Below are 17,531 nucleotides of genomic sequence, written 5' to 3' on the forward strand. Positions count from 1 at the left end.
TACTGCAAGTGTTCACGCTACAAACAACCCAGTAGTGTTGTGGGAACAAATATGTGATCAAAAGCTACAAATTAGTACTCTTCTTTTATAGATGAAATGCACTGACACAGAGAGAAACCATTGATGCAAGACTAGTCATATATATATATATATATATATATATATATATATATATATATCCCTTCATTCTTGTTAAAAGTCAGACATCCTTGGAGATTTACCAGTAGATCCCCAAACTACATCGTGTTGGCTCCTGCTAATCTTTTTTTAAGAGCATTTAAGTCTGTGGTTGTGGGCACATTATTAATGGCAGTGAGTTCCATAAGTTAATTATGTGTTGTGTAAAGAAGTTCCTCCCTATTCCTGCCCTGAATTTAGTGTGTAATTAAATCGCGACAGTATGCAAAGTATGCTATTGCAGTAACGGTACTGGTATCTATTGAAACTGTGTAGTAAAACGTCATGGTTAACCTGTCCTTCATCACTTGTCAGGATTTCTGTTTCTTTGAATAAAAGAAATTTCTGAAGCATTTAAGTGATCCACCTCTTTGAAATAAAATAACTTCTCCAAACTGTTCTGGGGAAAAAGCCCTTTAAGACATTGGCACGTGTATGTTCCTTTAGCAGTCTAGTACAAGAAACTACGGTATGCATGCTAAAGGTCACATCTAGCATATCCAGTTAAAAGCTTCTTTGACTAGAGGGACTGAGAAAATCTTTTTAGGGCTTCTGCTGATAAGAACATAAAAAGTGTTGTGCTGAATCAGTCCAAATTCCCATCTAGTCTAGCATTTTGTTCTCACAGTGGCCAGTCAGATGGGAAGCCCTCAATTAGAAGAGGGGGGACCGGCGGTAACTTTATTGCTACGCCGGATTATTAACACATCTTTGAGGGAAGGGCAATTTCCATCTGAACTAAAATTGGCCATAGTAAAACCTTTATTAAAAAAGCCCTCCCTCGACCCCCTGGTACATAACAATTATCGGCCAGTTTCGCTGCTGCCATTTTTGGGGAAGGTGATCGAGAGAGTGGTTGCAATCCAGCTTCAGGCGGTCTTGGATGAAACGGATTATCTGGACCCATTTCAAACTGGCTTCCGGGCGGGTTACGGGGTTGAGACGGCCATGGTCGCCTTGGTCGATGATCTCCGTCTGGGCATCGACAGGGGAAGCATGTCCCTGTTGGTGCTCTTGGACATCTCAGCGGCTTTCGATACCATAGACCATGGTATCCTTCTGGGACGCCTGGCAGAGGTGGGAATCGGGGGCACTGCACTCCAGTGGTTCCGGTCCTACCTCTCTGGGAGGTCCCAGATGGTGCAGCTGGGAGACGTGTGCTCCGATGAGAGGGCCCTTATAACTGGGGTCCCTCAAGGAGCCATTCTGTCTCCCATGCTATTTAACATTTACATGAAACCGCTGGGAGAGATCATCCGGAGACATGGGGCGCGGGGTTATCAATACGCTGATGACACCCAAATAATTTTCTCTATGTCTCCGACTGATGCAGTGACTGGGGATGGTGTCTCTCCTCTCGTGGCCTGTCTGGAGTCAGTAATGGGCTGGATGAGGGAAAACCGACTCAAGCTGAATCCAGAGAAAACGGAGGTACTTGTGATAGGTTCCCCTGGTCCAGGAATGGTGGTAGTTCCACCTGTCCTGAACGGGGTCACGCTCCCTGTGAAGGACTCTGTGCGCAGTCTGGGGGTGCTTCTTGACTCGTCGCTTCACCTGACTGCTCAGGTGAATGCGACGGTCAAGAACACCTGTTATCAGCTTCGACTTATTCGCCAGCTGCGCCCATACCTGGCCCAGAGAGACCTTGAAACGGTAGTACATGCTCTGGTAACCTCGAGATTGGATTTCTGCAACGCACTCTACATGGGGCAACCCTTATACCAAACCCGGAAGCTACAAATGGTACAGAATATGGCAGCCAGGCTGGTCACTGGAACTTCCAGGGCCAGCCATATTACACCGGTGCTTAAAGATCTGCATTGGCTGCCTATTCGCTTCCGGGCACAATATAAGGTGTTGGTGATGACCTATAAAGCCCTAAATGGCTTGGGCCCAGGATACCTGAAGGACCGCCTCTCCCCGTACATTCCGTCCCGCACCCTCAGAATATCTGGGCAGCAACTACTTAAGGTGCCAGGGGCTAGGTTGACCTCCACCGCGAGGAAGACATTTTCCATCGCCGCCCCGGCCCTTTGGAACACGCTGCCCACAGAGCTCCGCTCGGCCACCTCCCTGGCCCAATTTAGAAAGGACCTAAAAACCTTTCTATTTCAGCTTGCATTCCCCGATCAAAGTCCAGTGGGCCTCCCTTCCTCTTCTGTGGCAAAGAGGACTGGCTAACGGGGGTTTTATTCTGTTTGTGTGTAATTGTTTTTAACCCTGATGTATATGTTGTTTGATGTTTTGCTGTCAACCGCCCTGATCTATGGAAGGGCGGTATAAAAATAAAAATTTTATTATTATTATTATTATTATTTAAGATGAGGCCATAACACTATTGGACATACGTTCCCCTATTCACTGCCTTTGATATTGGAGAAGACACAGTAGTGCTAGTTCAATATAAAGCATCTTATATGGAAGATTTTTGGCATATCCATTCTGCCCTCAACGAGGAAGGGACTCATGCTTATGTACAAACAGGGAGGCTTTAGATTGCTATATTCCAGCAGGGTTACATGGGTCACCTAAGACCATCAGAAAACACATATTTCTGATGGTCTTAGGAGCCGAGACACCACAGTTTTATGGTTGGGGGTCACCCAAACACGAGGAACTGTATTGAAGTGTCGTGGCATTAGGAAGGTTGAGAACCACTGCCTCTTCTTTTAAAGGCTGAGACATGCTAGCACATGCCGGGTTATTGTAAAGGAACAGGTTCTACTATTTGGGGAGCAAACATAGGGTCGATTTTTCTTTCCCTACCAGAAGAGTGCTCTCTCTTCTTCCTGGCCATAGCTGCCAATAAAAGATGAAGTGAGATTTACTACAAATCTCGCCTAGACAGTGTAAAGGTAGTGATGCAGCAATAAACCTGGTGGGACACTCTAAAGTAGAAAATAAAAACAAATACCAGATTGTGAGGGTGTGACCTCATGTTCCATGTTGGGACCTGTGTCATACGGTCACACATATTTTCACCCATTCCTATTGTTTGAAATTCATTGGGGAGTGTTTGGAATGAGAGATGATCTTGGTCAGAATAGAATAGTTATGCTTGCCTATGAAATACTGTTTTAGAGAAAATGTGTACAGACTTGTAATGTAAATTAACAACAATATATACTACTGTAGTTAGGTACTGGTATGGCAGGGCAGGATGCTGACCATTCCTTTCCAGCCTATAAAGTTTTTCAGTGGTCTGCAGTTTGGTGGGAGATCATCCTAGTTAAGTACAGCAGAGGTGGCACTAACTACATTCCAGCTGGAGGCTGGAAAATACATGGCAATGAGTCCAAATGTGTCTGGGGCTACTTCAGGGTAACATATGAGAATAAAGTGCTTTCACCTTGCTAGTATCAGTGTCTAAGTAAATATTCATAGGACTAAGCAATGTAGCTGCCTTTGCTCTGCTCAGATAAACATTAGTGACTCTTTTTCTTCCCTTTACAGCTATACCACCATGCCTGGATCTCTCCCTGTAAATGCTGAAGCCTGTTGGCCAAAAGATGTGGGAATAGTTGCTTTGGAGATTTATTTCCCTTCCCAGTATGTTGATCAGGCAGAGTTGGAGAAATTTGATGGTGTTGATGCTGGAAAATACACCATAGGCTTGGGTCAGTCCAAGATGGGCTTCTGCTCAGACAGGGAGGATATCAACTCACTGTGCCTCACTGTAGTTCAGAAGCTTATGGAGAGGAACAGTCTCTCCTACAATTGCATTGGAAGGCTTGAAGTTGGAACAGAGACAATAATCGACAAATCCAAATCTGTAAAGACTGTCCTGATGCAGCTCTTTGAAGAATCTGGTAACACAGATGTGGAAGGCATTGACACAACCAATGCCTGCTATGGAGGCACTGCTGCACTCTTCAATGCTATCAACTGGGTGGAATCCAGTTCCTGGGATGGTAAGTTTGATTATTGCAAACAAATCTCTGCAAAAGCTGGAAACAAGGATGATTGATTAGCTCCAGTGCACTTATAAAAGATGGACAGCTGGTGCTAATATTGCCTCTACAGTCTGGTGTGCCATCCTCTGGTCTTCTGGATTTCAACTCTTATCAGTCCTAGCCAGAATGGTCAGTGATCAGAAAGATGGAAGTGAAACACCAGATTAAAGAAGCTTGCTTTGGGCAATTTAAGAAATCTACATAAAAATGTTTTTTTTGTGGGATTTTTGGCCTATGCGGCCATGTTCTAGAAGAGTTTATTCCTGACGTTTTGCCAGCATCTGTGGCTGGCATCTTCAGAGAATGCTGGCATGGAAGAGAGTTGGGTATATATATACTGTGTGACCCTGGGAAGGGAGGGGTGATCTCCGTGTTAATCTGTGTATTGTTCTGTTGTTGGTGGCCAAGCTTCAGGGAGGGAGGATATGCAAAGAGGATTAGTGTCCGCTTAATTAGTGATCATTGTCTGTTTGGAAAGCCCCTGATCCTGGATGGTTTCTCATTGGCATTTGCTGAGTCCTGATATTACTGTTTTTCAGGACTGGTAGTCAAATTTTGTTCACTTTAAGGGTTTCTTCTTTCCTGTTTAAGCTGTCATGGTGTTTGTGGATTTCAGTGGCTTCCCTGTGCATTCTGTCCTGATAGTTGTTGGCATGGTCCAGAAACGTCAGGGATAAACTCTTCTAGAACATGGCCACATAGCCTGAAAAACCCACCAAAAACTATGGATGGCGGTCATGAAAGCCTTCGACTCTACATAAAATAATCTGCTGATTGTGACTCTGAATCTAATTAGAATGTTGTCCTCAAAATATATAATAAGATATAGAATACAGTATTCCACTTCACAGAAAAAAGGCATTTAAAGCAGATTGAACAGGGAATATGTTATAAAGAAATGTTGAATTCAGAGGATATCAACCATTTTCCAGAGAAAATGGATATGTAACCTCCAGAGAAAAGTAGTCATCAGTAGAGTTGGTTACATTTCTAACTGTGTAACAGAGATTAAATCTGTCAAGTCTGATTTCATTGGAGCTGGTAATAACTTACATTTATTGTGTAGTGGTCATTGTGTGCATGACAGATTTTGTAATAAACCCAGTAAGAGTAAAAAGCCACAAGGATGTGCCTTTGTAACTAGTTGGTTTATGACATCTTTCCTCTTTCACAGGTAGTGGCTAGTTTTGTCATTGTACATTGGGCCCTTGGTATCCACTGGGGTTTGGTTCCAGGACCCCCCTGTGGATACCAAATCTGTGGATGCTCAAGTCCCATTCAGTACAGTGACATAGTAAAATGGGGTCCCTTATATAAAATGGCAAAATCAAGGTTTACTCTTTGGAATTTATTTTTTAATATTTTCAAGCCATTGATGGTTGAATCCATGGATAAATAATCTATGGATATAGAGGGCCAAGTTTATACAGTAGTGTGCCCGTGTTTTACGCGGGCGCGGCATACACGGCTTTCAGCATATGCTGAAAGCCACACCAGAAAAGCCCCTCATGTGCCCTGGAAAAAGTAATGGGGCTCCAGCATATGCGGATTTCCCCTTATGCGGAGGGATCCAGAATGGATCCCCATGTAAGGGGAAAGCCCACTGTAGTGAAAGATTTTGCACAAATTCCATAGTGCATCATAATATTGACCACTATTAATCTACCAGTAATGGCCCATGCAAGCACTTATTCCTGTAAACCTTTTTATAATCTCTCTGTACTGAACCAGCTTTTTACCTGTAACAGCTAGACAAATAAAAATTGACATCTGTTTTTGAAATCCATTTGGTTTAGTGAATAAAATGTTGTATTTAGACAGGATTCAAACCATTGCAGCATAGTGGACCCATTGATCACACACTAGAAAGGCTCAGTTCCCCAAGCCAGAAGGTTTTCTGTTAATGTTGGTATGCAAACTATGTAGCGAATGTGTTATCCTCCAAATTGACAGTAGCAACACAAACAGGCTAATGACATCAACATTGAATCTGTCAGTATAGCACTACACCTTGTGCTAGCTGAAACCATTTTCACTCAGGTTCTTTCCATGTTACATTATGGCTCCCTCCTACAGATGCCATCTAGAAATTTTCCTGGTTTTATTACTTAAAAATTTTGCATAGCAGGATGAGGTACCTAAAGACAAACTGTAACACCAAGGCTTTGTAACCCTTAAATACCAAGTATATTAAATGGCTGCAGCAGGTTCGGATTTATTTATCCATATTTGTAGCACACATACTCAAAAACAAGTCCTACTATATTTCATGAGATTGTCCAAAGCACCAAGAAATTGCTGCAGCTGAAATTCCTAGTAGCTTTTTCAGAGTATTTGCATTTTCTTTTGCAGGTCGCTATGCACTTGTTGTTGCTGGGGATATTGCTGTTTATGCCACTGGAAATGCCAGACCAACTGGAGGAGCTGGTGCTGTCGCTATGCTTGTGGGTCCAAATGCACCTCTGATTTTTGAGAGAGGTTAGTGCCATAGTTCCTTTCTGCAGAATACTTAACTGCTTATATTACTGGTTCTGTCACCATTTCAGTCATTTCACTTTGTGTAAATTGTACTAGCATTCTACAGTTGCAAGATACCACAAAACTAGTGCTTGACTGTTCTTTCTCCATTTGTCGGTAGGAAAGTAATATCAGTGTTTCTGTTCACAGAATGAAAACTAGGATTTTTCACACATATTTACCACTTGGTATGCAGGTGGATTGTTTGTGCAGGTTGCACTTTGTGGAAGGGAGCTGGCTGGAACATCACTAGAACAAACAAATACTGTTACATAAAATGTAATTTATTAATGGACTTCAGTACTGCATTTCCTTCAAGTCTCTGTTCTTTCTGTAGGATTGCGTGGGACCCACATGCAACATGCCTACGACTTTTATAAGCCTGATATGGTATCTGAGTATCCCATGGTTGATGGGAAATTATCCATACAATGCTACCTCAGTGCATTAGATCGCTGCTACTCTGTCTATCGCAAGAAAATCTGTGCTCAGTGGCAGAAAGGTGCGTCTTGCTAGAAAATACTGTTCTAGAACCAAGGACTCTTGTTTGTGTTCTTACACTCTGTTATTTTTATCAGTATGCAGGAAGTTATTACTGACCCTAAAACATTTTCCAGTTCTTTTGCTCAGACTATATAGCATTACTTTTTTATATATAGAAGAGCAGAGAATTTTGCACCTATAGCACATTATTCATACTTCTACACATGCAGTGTAGAATTACATTACTGCATACTGAACCAGTTCACTGGTGATAGGCTTGTTGTTTTTAAGGAGGGTGAATTTTAAAACAATTAGTGCATGATAAGAATGGGGTAGTTCTTAGCAGTAGAGTAGTAATGAGGATTTCAGAAAGGGTGTTTTTAACGTAGTAGGTTTCATGGGTGCCTTCTAATGCTTTATGCACTCTTGGAGCTTTGGAATAAACTGAGGAAACAATGGTTGAGGGGAGGAAGCAATATGTCAGTAGAGAGAGACTGTAGCATGTAACAGTGTGGATATGTAGGTAGGCACAAGGACATTGTAAGCAGATAAGCTGTGCCATGCAAAAGGAATTATAAAGGCAAATAAAAAGATGCAAAGGATAGGAGGTAGCCAGAGCAAAGGATAAAAATGTAAGCAAATAATTGATCCCAACTTGAAACTGCATTTCTTTTATTATCTACCCTCCGTAAAATGAATCTCATGTTGTAGAAATAAAAGTACACAGAAATATTATAACCTTTTCTGCATTGTGGAATCTTCCAAGCAGAGATGTAATCAGTATGGCAGCATGAGAATACATTATTAAGAGAGACATTCCTGGTAGAGTGGCATGTAAATGGTATTCAGATTTTCACAGGTCATGAATTATAATGCCTGTTGGTAGTAGTTGGCAGCCTTTGAAGAAATGGTAAATTTGTAACCCAGTTGTGTATGTATGTTTAATATGCAGTCTTAGGCAGCAGATTACCAATATCTTTTTTTTTTTCCAGAGGGAATTGACAAGGACTTTACACTGAATGACTTTGGTTTCGTGATATTTCACTCTCCATACTGCAAACTTGTACAGAAATCAGTAGCTCGTCTGTTGTTGAATGACTTTCTTAATGACAAGACATCCATTAATGAAAATGGTATCTACAGTGGACTGGAAGCCTTTAGGTAAAATTCATAAATAGCCAACTTAAAATAAAGAGACACTATAAAAAAATAAGAAATAGGAAGTGCTGCTACACTTTATTCATAACATCAGCAAGTTGATGTTCTGTTCTGATTTTTATACAGTTTTTATTTTATAGGTAAAATTGATGTTGTGAAAGACACTTGAGGCACTCTTAAAGATATATTCTTTGCAAAAAAAAATGTCTTGGAAAACTGGAAACAGAACAAAAAAATAGCATGGGTTTTCCCCAGAACTGTCACTATTTTCCTTGATCATGTAAAATGATTACTTGCAAACAATATATGAAACTTGGCTGGGGTCCCAAAGATGACATGCTCTTAAGAAGCTTAACTAGCTACTTTTTATCTTTCATTTGTACAGTTGGCCCTCCATATCCACTGATTCAGCTATCCATTGCTTGAAATTATATATATGTATGTATGTATGTATACACACACACACGTACATACATACATATACATACATACATACACACACAAATCCCAAAAAAGCAAAGCTTGATTTTACCATTTTATATAAGGAACACTATTTTACTATACCATTGTATTTAATGAGATTGAGCATCCACAGATTTTGGTATCCATGGGTATCCCTCTTGCCTTACCAAGGGAAAAAGCAATAGAAGAGAAAATGTAATAGCTGCCCATGGATTTTTGATTGGGCAGCTCTCTGCCTTGAAAGAATCTAAGTTTAGGATTGTGTAGGGTTTCCATTGTCGTGAAGTTTGGTCTTGTATTGGGGTGATAGGGATGTCCCAAATCTCATATTTGAAAGCAGACATCAGCTTCACTTCCATAAGACTGACCCCAGAGTTTTGGTATGTATGCAGCCATTAGGTCTTACATACCAAATGCCTGGGGCCTGTTTGCTGGGATTGCAAGGCACCACTTCACATATTCAGTATTGACTTGCAGAAAACCTTTCGTTTCTTAGGGCAAATGCAGAAAAAGAATACTGTTGCACTTTGAAAGTCAAGTCATTTTTGGGCTTGGGTTGGCTAACCTCACATCTGCAATAGGCTGAGATAGGAGTGAGCATTTTGCCCCCTCAGGCAGACGCTTTTCCCCCTATCTTCTTGGTGCACCTGAATAAAGTATGGAGGTGTGTAGTTAATTATAGTTTCTTGTTTTGTATTAACTGGAAGACTCTGGTTAACAATGTAGAATACAAACCAAGCTCTTAAAACAACTTGAGACTGTGGTTATAAAATCTGAGCCTGTCCCCAAACTGGTACACTTCAGCATTCATGGACACACAACTCATTTTAAACATTATCATTGTTGATTTAATATTGAGACTGAACATTTCAGCATATAACCTAAAACGTAATTCTTTAGTCATGTCATATTGAATGGGTGTAGCTAAAGGAAAGGATTGTGTCTGGCACGATCTAGATACCTTCAGAAGAACCTGGGAAAATGTGAGATATTACATAGAACAGATGGCAGATGTCTGTTGCTTGTTGTGTGCAAGTCTACCACAGTCTTACTGGATAAAATTTATTTTCAATATTTCTCATTTTCAGAGATATAAAACTGGAAGACACATACTTTGATCGAGACGTGGAGAAAGCTTTTATGAAGGCCAGTGCTGAGCTGTTCAACCACAAAACAAAATCTTCCTTGCTTGTTTCTAATCAAAATGGAAATATGTACACACCTTCAGTCTATGGCTGCCTTGCTTCTCTCCTAGCTCAGTAAGTATGATGATAGTAAGTGAAATAGTTTAGGTTTTTAAAAATGATCTAATTGATTTGGGTGGCAGGTTTTTCAGCTGGTTTAATTTGAACCACATTTTAATCCTATATCCTTTTTGTGAACTAGCAACAACCAGAGTGTTTTCCCCCTTCATTCAGGGGCTAACACTAGTTCTTTTTTGTGTTCTCTGTGACTCATGCATATGGGGCTTGTCTACACTTGTGCAGTCTGTCTTTGGAAGCTTCTAGAGTTAAGCATCTTTAGGCGGAACACCTCCAAGTATGCATGTTCTGTACATTCAGTATTTTTAACCTTTTGAAATTAGGTTCTAAGGATGATGTGCAGAGTCATAGATTTTGTCTATAAAAGTAAACGGTTTGAATGATAAATACTGAACCAGCACAGAGAAGGCCTGTTACAAGTGATGACTGTGATTAGCAGTGACTAATGCTTATTCACAGATGTAGTTATGTTTTCTCAAGTACATGTGACTTAAAGCCAACTTACCTTTTGTGAACTCCTTGTCTAGTTTATTGACATCTGCTGTCCAGACTTTCTCTGCAACTCATTTCAAGAGATATAAACCATCTAGGTACTAACTGGGCATCGGAAGAATTTGTACATACTGCTTCCCAACTTGTGGCAGTCCAGCCATGTTGTCTTATTCCCATGCGTAAGATTAGATTTTTTTTACACCCTACAAGAACAGTTCTATTTCCTTTAGCATTTTAGCTCCATTTTTTGTTCTGAAAAGCATCCAGCACATGTAAGCATTTGTGGAGCATGTAAAACAGGAGACTGCTCTACCCACTTTATTCCATGACTTCTCTCAGTGATATACTAGAAGGAGAAAGCACAAAGCACAGAGGGCTGAAGTGCCCTTTGACATTCCAGCCAGTTGAATTCCATTGCTTTTCAAGAAAGCTATTCTTAAGAGGAATTATAGAGAAAAGCAGGAAGAGGTTCTCTAGGCCACCATACTTTGCAGCTGTTCTGTTAAAGTTGCATTTGAGAAAGAAACTAAAGCATACCAGAGGAACAAAAAAGTGTGTTTTAGCTCCCAAAAGGAGAAAAAAGTGTAGAGTAGAGGGGATAGCAAGGGCCATAATGGGAGGTGGTTAAGTCTTGTACACAGGCTACAAGGAAGAATCCTCCTGCTCCTGACTTGCCTTTTGGCTGGAAGGGTGATCTTCACATGGATCCATGTGTGGGCTTCAGGAGAGAGCCTACAAGTAACTTGCATGTGGGCCATTCATGAGCCAGCTGAGCACTTGTATGTGGGCCATAAGGGAGATGCCCAGAGGGCTTCTAAGTAGGCTTCATCAAGGCAAGTCACCTGAGCACTTGTGTGCGGGCCACAGTTTTCCATTCCTTAATGTATAGTTTCGGTCAGGAAATGTCACCATATAATTGACGTGCCCATTTGTGCTTTGTATCTGAAGAAAGAGTTTGGATGCCGGTCATTTCAACTTGAGAAAGAATAACTTCTAAAATCATGTTTGATTGGAGATGAGGACTTTGCCCTGCTAGTTCTGTACTGCGGGGGGGGGGGGGGGGGGGCCTTCAGGCAGTAGAGGCTAAGACCAACTCATTACTTAGAGCAACTGGCGTTGGCATTGGAAAAACAAGCACAAAGAGAAAATTCTAAGATATAGCTGTGTTAGTCTGTAGAATCAGTATGTGGAGAGACCTTGTAGCACCTTTGAGACTAACAGAAAGAAAGAAATTGCCAGCATGAGCTTTTGTAGACTTCAGGCTACTTCCTCAGTTTGCCTTAAATTTAATTTAATTTAATCCATCTAATAGGAACCTTTGCCTGGAGCAAACTTAATAACCTTACAGAGAAATATCTAAGAATAAGACCATATGTTCAGACTTGCTTAAACCTTCCTTTTCACTAACATCTTGTTCTCTGGCATTCAGGTATTCACCTCAGCAGTTGGCAGGACAGAGGATTGGAGTTTTCTCTTATGGCTCAGGATTTGCTGCTACCCTCTACTCAATCAAGGTTAGCCAAGATGCAACTCCTGGTGAGTAAAATTCTTGACACTTTAAATACAAAATCATTTCTGGCAGTTAGGGAATCACAGGTGCGATGTTATTTAATTCCTATTGGGACCCCGTACAGGTGAAAATACTGAAGAATCTTGATTGAAATTATTCATGACCTCTTGCTTTTTTGTGATTCTGTGCAACCACAGTAACACAGAATCCAGCGTTCTGAGAATAATAATAATAATAACAACAACAATAACATTTGTATCCCACCCCTCTGAGAACAATTGGGGTGGCTAACAAAGTTAAAAATACAAAACATATAAAATCCTTGGTACCCTCCTCTCCTTAAAAAAGTATTAAATCCAATGCAAAAATTAAAAAAAACAGAACAAAAACAACAACAAACAAACAAGTTAAAAACTGACCAGAAAGTCAACAACATCACACCAGCAAACAATCAGTGGGAGCAGCAGTATCTTTCCCAGATGTTTTTCTAAGGCCGGGTTCTCTATTCTAGGAAGGCCTGCCGGAAGAGATTTGTCTTAACAGCCTTTTTAAAGAATCATGGTTTTCATTTTCTAGAAAGTACCTGGGTTGTATAGCTACCCAGACAGAGGTATAAATATGCTTGAATTCTTGAATTTTTTGCAGTCATGGAGTGACTGAGTAAGACTTGCAAAGCTCAGGATGTAGGGCCCTCTAGCTCCTTCGTGATTTGTGGGTTAAGAAAAAATAGAATAACTTACTGAAAATCATAAAATATATTGACCTCTGACAGTAGTTATTTCTTTTTCCTTCTCCTCACAGCACTGAACATACATAGCTCTGACTATGAGTATTATATCACAGTAGAGAACATTTTTGTTCAAAGGTGATCAGAGAAATACTGACTGAAAGGAATGCTGTCATACTCCTTATTTTGTATTTCTGGAATAACCTGTGATTTCAATCTGTGTAGAAAAGGGGATTGGTCAAGATAAGAAAATACCAATTTTAACAACCTGTAATTCTTAGCTGCATTATGGATCCAAGTGTCTCAATAGGTCACATTTTTTGCCCTTCAATGTACAACTTTAAAGTTTCCATATGATAATACCATCCTCTAGGCAAAACATAAAGATGAGCCTTGCAGTTCTTAGTCTTGGATGCCTGTAACTGTCACATTAGCCCCAGGTCCCCCTTGAAAATCCCTCCTTTGGTTAAGGGTGACTGGGTCTCCAAGTGATCTCGCTGTGAACTAGTGTGTGTGTGCTAGTTTTGTGTTCTTTATGGTGAGTGTGAACCACCTTGGATTAAGGCTGAAGTTAACAAGGTAACATATATACTTGACTATAAGTTGACCCCCTGTATCAATTGAGGGCAGGTTTTGGAGCCAAAACTAAGTTTTTAATATGACCCATGGATAAGTCTAGGGTAAACCTTAGGGCAGGGGTAGGCAACCTTTTTGAGCCAGGGGCCGGGTTGCTGTCCCTCAGACAACTGGGGGGCCAAAGCCGAGGGGTGGAGCTTCCACCCTCCGGGGTGGGGCTGCGTGCCGGGGTGGAGCTTCCACCCTCTGGGGGCGGAGCTGCATGCCAGGGGGCGGAGCTTCCACCCTCCGGGGGCCAGGCCTCCTCCTCTTTGCCGGCCCCTGATGGGGCCCCAGGCCCTGTCAGAGGCCGGGAAAGAGCTGGTGGGGGCCGCCAGCACTGGAGGCCTCCCCCTCTTTGCCAGCCCCTCACGTGGCCCCAGCCCCGTCAGAGGCCGGCAAAAAAGCCAGTGGAGGCTGCCAGTGCAGGAGGCCTCCTCCGGCAAAAAAGCTGGCGGGGACCGCCAGCGCTGGAGGCTTCCTCCTCTTTGCCGGCCCATGACTGGGCCCCAGGCCCTGTCAGAGGCTGGCAAAAAAGCCGGCGGGGGCCGCCAGCGCTGGAGGCCTCCTCCTCTTTGCTGGCCCCTGACGGGCCCCATCACAGACCAGCAAAAAAGTCCTAGAGCCCTGCTGCCGCCGCCGGAGCCCTATTGGAGGGCCTCGGACACCGCAATGGGCCTCCCAGAGGCCCGCTGCCACCACCGGAGCCCTGTTGCAGGGCCCCGGACACCGCAACGGGGCTCCTAGAGGTGACCGCCAATGGCAGCGAAGTGGCGTGAGACTTCGCCGCCATTTTGAGAAACAAAATGGCAGCGCCGGAGTGGCGAACAGTTGTAATCGGCGGCGGCAGCAGGAGTTCGCAGGGGCTGGCTGAAAGGCCTCCACGGGCCGCATCCGGCCCATGGGCCAGAGGTTGCCAACCCCTGCCTTAGGGGGTCTGTAACAAAGGATCTAAATGATAAAGCAAAGGAAAACAGTGTCAAAGAACTTACAGAATTCCAGCAGGCATAACTGTTTGTGCTCCCACAAAAGGCTGAGCGGATGAGAAAACCGAGGAGGATCAGTGCTTCCAGGACACATTATAGTCTTGCCTTTCACTAGGGGATGTTTCCTTTTTTATAAGAGTTAAAGTACAGTACTTATATTGACCAGTGAATAAGTCAACTCGGTTTTTTTAGTTAAGTGTTTTGACTAAAATTTCTACACTTACACATGAGTATATACAGTAATTAATGTGGTTTATTATAAGTTATAGAAGAGTAAATACTTAAACAAGTTCCAGTCTTAGTTCCAAACATATAACAGTATTCAACTGCCTTTCAGTCAGTTCAGATAATCAGTACACATTTACTCCTGCCTGAGTCATCCAATTGTCAACTTCCAACTCACTGCTTTCAATCCTCTTTTTTAGAAATTGCACTCTCTCACAGAGGCCTCTCCCTCCCGTCACAGAATCCTCTGTGCGGGAATTGGCTGCCTTCTGTTTCAGCTTCACAGTCAAGAATAGAGAGATGGCCTGAATTGGGAATAGGGACTCTGTGTCTTCCAGCTCTTACTGTGCTATGATTCCAAGCATCCCTGGTCATTAGCTGGAGCTGATGGGAGTTGGAGTGCTACATCTGAAAGAGCACAGATTTCCCACCTAAATGGCCATGTTGAGACTGTAACACGCTACAGTGCAGTGCTAGTCAAAGTGATGGTCCACTGACCAGTACCAGTCCACAAGCCAAAGAAAGTAACAAATGTAGCCAGTGGGCACAAATATGATTCCTGTCCTTGACACATTAGGGGGAGAGCTGTCAAGAAGCACTGTTGTAAGGTACATTGTGCATAGATTTCAAACCTTTGCTGAAATATTGGTTGTGGTGGAGGTGCTTAGTTTTGTTGTAATGTTAAATGTTTTGTGCTGGCATGGTCATTTACTTGAAGGAAATCAAGATGTTGCCTTTCCTGACTAATTATTGTTTCAGCAGAATATTAAGTTTCTAGAAAATACAAATTATTGTTTACTGTTTTGTACTGCAGGCTCTTCCCTGGATAAAATAACGGCCAGTATGTCTGATTTGAAAACAAGGCTTGATTCAAGGAAACGTATTTCTCCAGAGGTGTTCGCAGAAAACATGATGCTTAGACAAGAGACTCATCATTTAGGTGAGTGGTGGCAGCATCAAGGAATCTATAGTGGGCTTGATTTAGTCATAGTCATTCTGTATCTGTGCGTGTGTCTGTGTACCTACCTTTAAGTCACCTGTCAACTTATGGTGACCGCATGACTTTTATAGGGTTTTCTTAGGCAAGGTCTATTTAAAGGTGGTTCTGCCAATTCTGTTTTCTGATATCTAGCCTACAGCAGCTGGTATTCATTGGCGGTCTCCAATTTTAAGTACTAACCAGGGCTGACCCTGTTTAACCTCCAATAACAGAACTGATGTGGTGCCTTTAAGGTATTTAGGTAGACCCACTGAAATTAGTGGAACCTCAGTTAGCAGTTACAAAGTTTGACGTTGATTGGGTTTAAGCTACTCTTTTCTGAAATTGAGTTAAGATGTTGTCAACAAATTCAGAAATAATATCCATTAAGCAACAAGGAAAGAGTTATGCGGTGACTTAGTGGTTAAGACACCAATTATGATGATTGTAAGACCGGAAGGTTGGCAGTTTGAGGCCCGAGTGCTGCATGATGGGGTGAGCTCCTGTCACTAGTCCTAGTTTCTGCCAACCTAACAGTTTGAAAGCATGCAAATACAAGTAGATAAATAGGTACCATTTTAGTGGGTAGGTAAACAGTGTTTGGTGTAGTCCTACTGGCCGCATGATCACCAGAGTAGTCTTTGGATAATGCTGATTCTTTGGCTTGGTAATGGAGATGAACACTGCCCTCTACAGTTGGTTACGACTAGATTAACCAACTGTCAAGGGAAAACTTTTAGCTTTATCATTTTTACATCTAGCCTCTCTTGTTATCTTAATTTTTCAGGTCATCTGCTGACTAGTTACTATAGGGCCTGAATATCTTTGTTATTGTTTTGTGCCTTTAAGTGATTTGGCTACCCTAAGGTGAATCTAGATAGGGTTTTCTTGGCAGAATTTGTTCAGAGGGGCTTCTTCCTCTGACCCTGAAAGATTATGACTTTCCTAAAATCACCCAGTCAATTTCCACGGCTGAGTGTTTTGGTCTGATATATAAGCACAGAAATAGGAAGCATAAATACATTTTGCTTCCAGCTGCTGCACCTCCATAATTATATGATGAAAGGTGTGTCTACTTTTGAGGAGAGTCGCTGGCAGGAATAATGGAACTTCACATTACTCTGAAAGCACGACTTTCTTCTTTTCTCTGTGCTTTCATGTGACACTGGTCAGTTTGGAATGTACTAACATTTTATAGATTAAAAGAACCAGAACCTTAAAAATGATTCTGTGTATAAAGATATATATAGGAAATAGTACTAATACTGGGAATCAACTGTCTCTTTAGAGGATCTGGATTTTTTCTTTCTTACAGCTAATTATATCCCAAAATGTTCTGTGGATGATCTCTATGATGGAACTTGGTATTTGGTGCGAGTGGATGAGAAACACAGAAGAACATATGCCCGTCGCCCTGTGCTGGGTGATGGGCCATTGGAAGCAGGAGAAGAAGTTGTTCACATGGGCCTTGCTCATGAGGTAAGTGTAATGGCTGTTCATTCCCTTCATTACAGGGGCAGGTGCACACCTAACAGGGTTGTCCTTAATTTTATTTCAAGATACTGGCAACAGACTGCCAAATCATACACACAGTTTCCCTCCACCTTATGCATAGCAATAGGTGAGCCTCAAGTTGGGATAACATTAGTGCTCATGTGTTTAACTAAAGTTAGGGCATGCGTGGAGAGCAGGGTGGGGTGGAACATTATCTGGAAGGGAATGAACAAAGCTTTGATATATCTCCAGTTCCTTAACTGTGGTTTCCTGTCCCCTTATGTGTGGACGAGCCCCAAGCAAGTGTTGCTCTTTTTCTAACTTTTCCTCTTTTTTTTTTTTTATTTTTCTTTGTTGCAAAAATAAATTACAGAAAATTAAGCGCATGTAGTGGAGTATGTCTGTATTTGCTATTCCAGTAAGTTACTTTTCAGCAATGGATAAACCTTGTCAAATCACACAAATTCCTCCTTTCCTGAGCTTATGTAATG

The 17,531-nt window shown here is 42.0% G+C and overlaps 1 protein-coding gene across 2 annotated transcripts in view; it reads left to right on the forward strand.

Moving 5' to 3' along the window:
• Nucleotides 1-17,531, forward strand: part of HMGCS1 (3-hydroxy-3-methylglutaryl-CoA synthase 1) — a 38,527-nt gene that overhangs the window by 18,185 nt on the left and 2,811 nt on the right. The window contains exons 1-9 of one of the 2 annotated variants that reach the window (XM_042447307.1): nucleotides 3,631-4,088; nucleotides 6,483-6,608; nucleotides 6,985-7,149; nucleotides 8,123-8,291; nucleotides 9,839-10,009; nucleotides 11,934-12,040; nucleotides 15,382-15,507; nucleotides 16,862-17,025; nucleotides 17,414-17,458. In XM_042447307.1, coding sequence (XP_042303241.1) covers nucleotides 3,641-4,088; nucleotides 6,483-6,608; nucleotides 6,985-7,149; nucleotides 8,123-8,291; nucleotides 9,839-10,009; nucleotides 11,934-12,040; nucleotides 15,382-15,507; nucleotides 16,862-17,025; nucleotides 17,414-17,431 — 1,494 coding nt within the window. In that variant the 5' untranslated portion in view covers nucleotides 3,631-3,640 and the 3' untranslated portion in view covers nucleotides 17,432-17,458. Of the gene's footprint in view, nucleotides 1-3,630; nucleotides 4,089-6,482; nucleotides 6,609-6,984; nucleotides 7,150-8,122; nucleotides 8,292-9,838; nucleotides 10,010-11,933; nucleotides 12,041-15,381; nucleotides 15,508-16,861; nucleotides 17,026-17,413; nucleotides 17,459-17,531 lie in introns of those variants that run through there. The other variant, XM_042447308.1, reaches the window with a different exon arrangement.

This window comes from Sceloporus undulatus, chromosome 2 (genome assembly GCF_019175285.1).
Source record: "Sceloporus undulatus isolate JIND9_A2432 ecotype Alabama chromosome 2, SceUnd_v1.1, whole genome shotgun sequence".
Lineage (NCBI taxonomy): Eukaryota > Metazoa > Chordata > Lepidosauria > Squamata > Phrynosomatidae > Sceloporus > Sceloporus undulatus.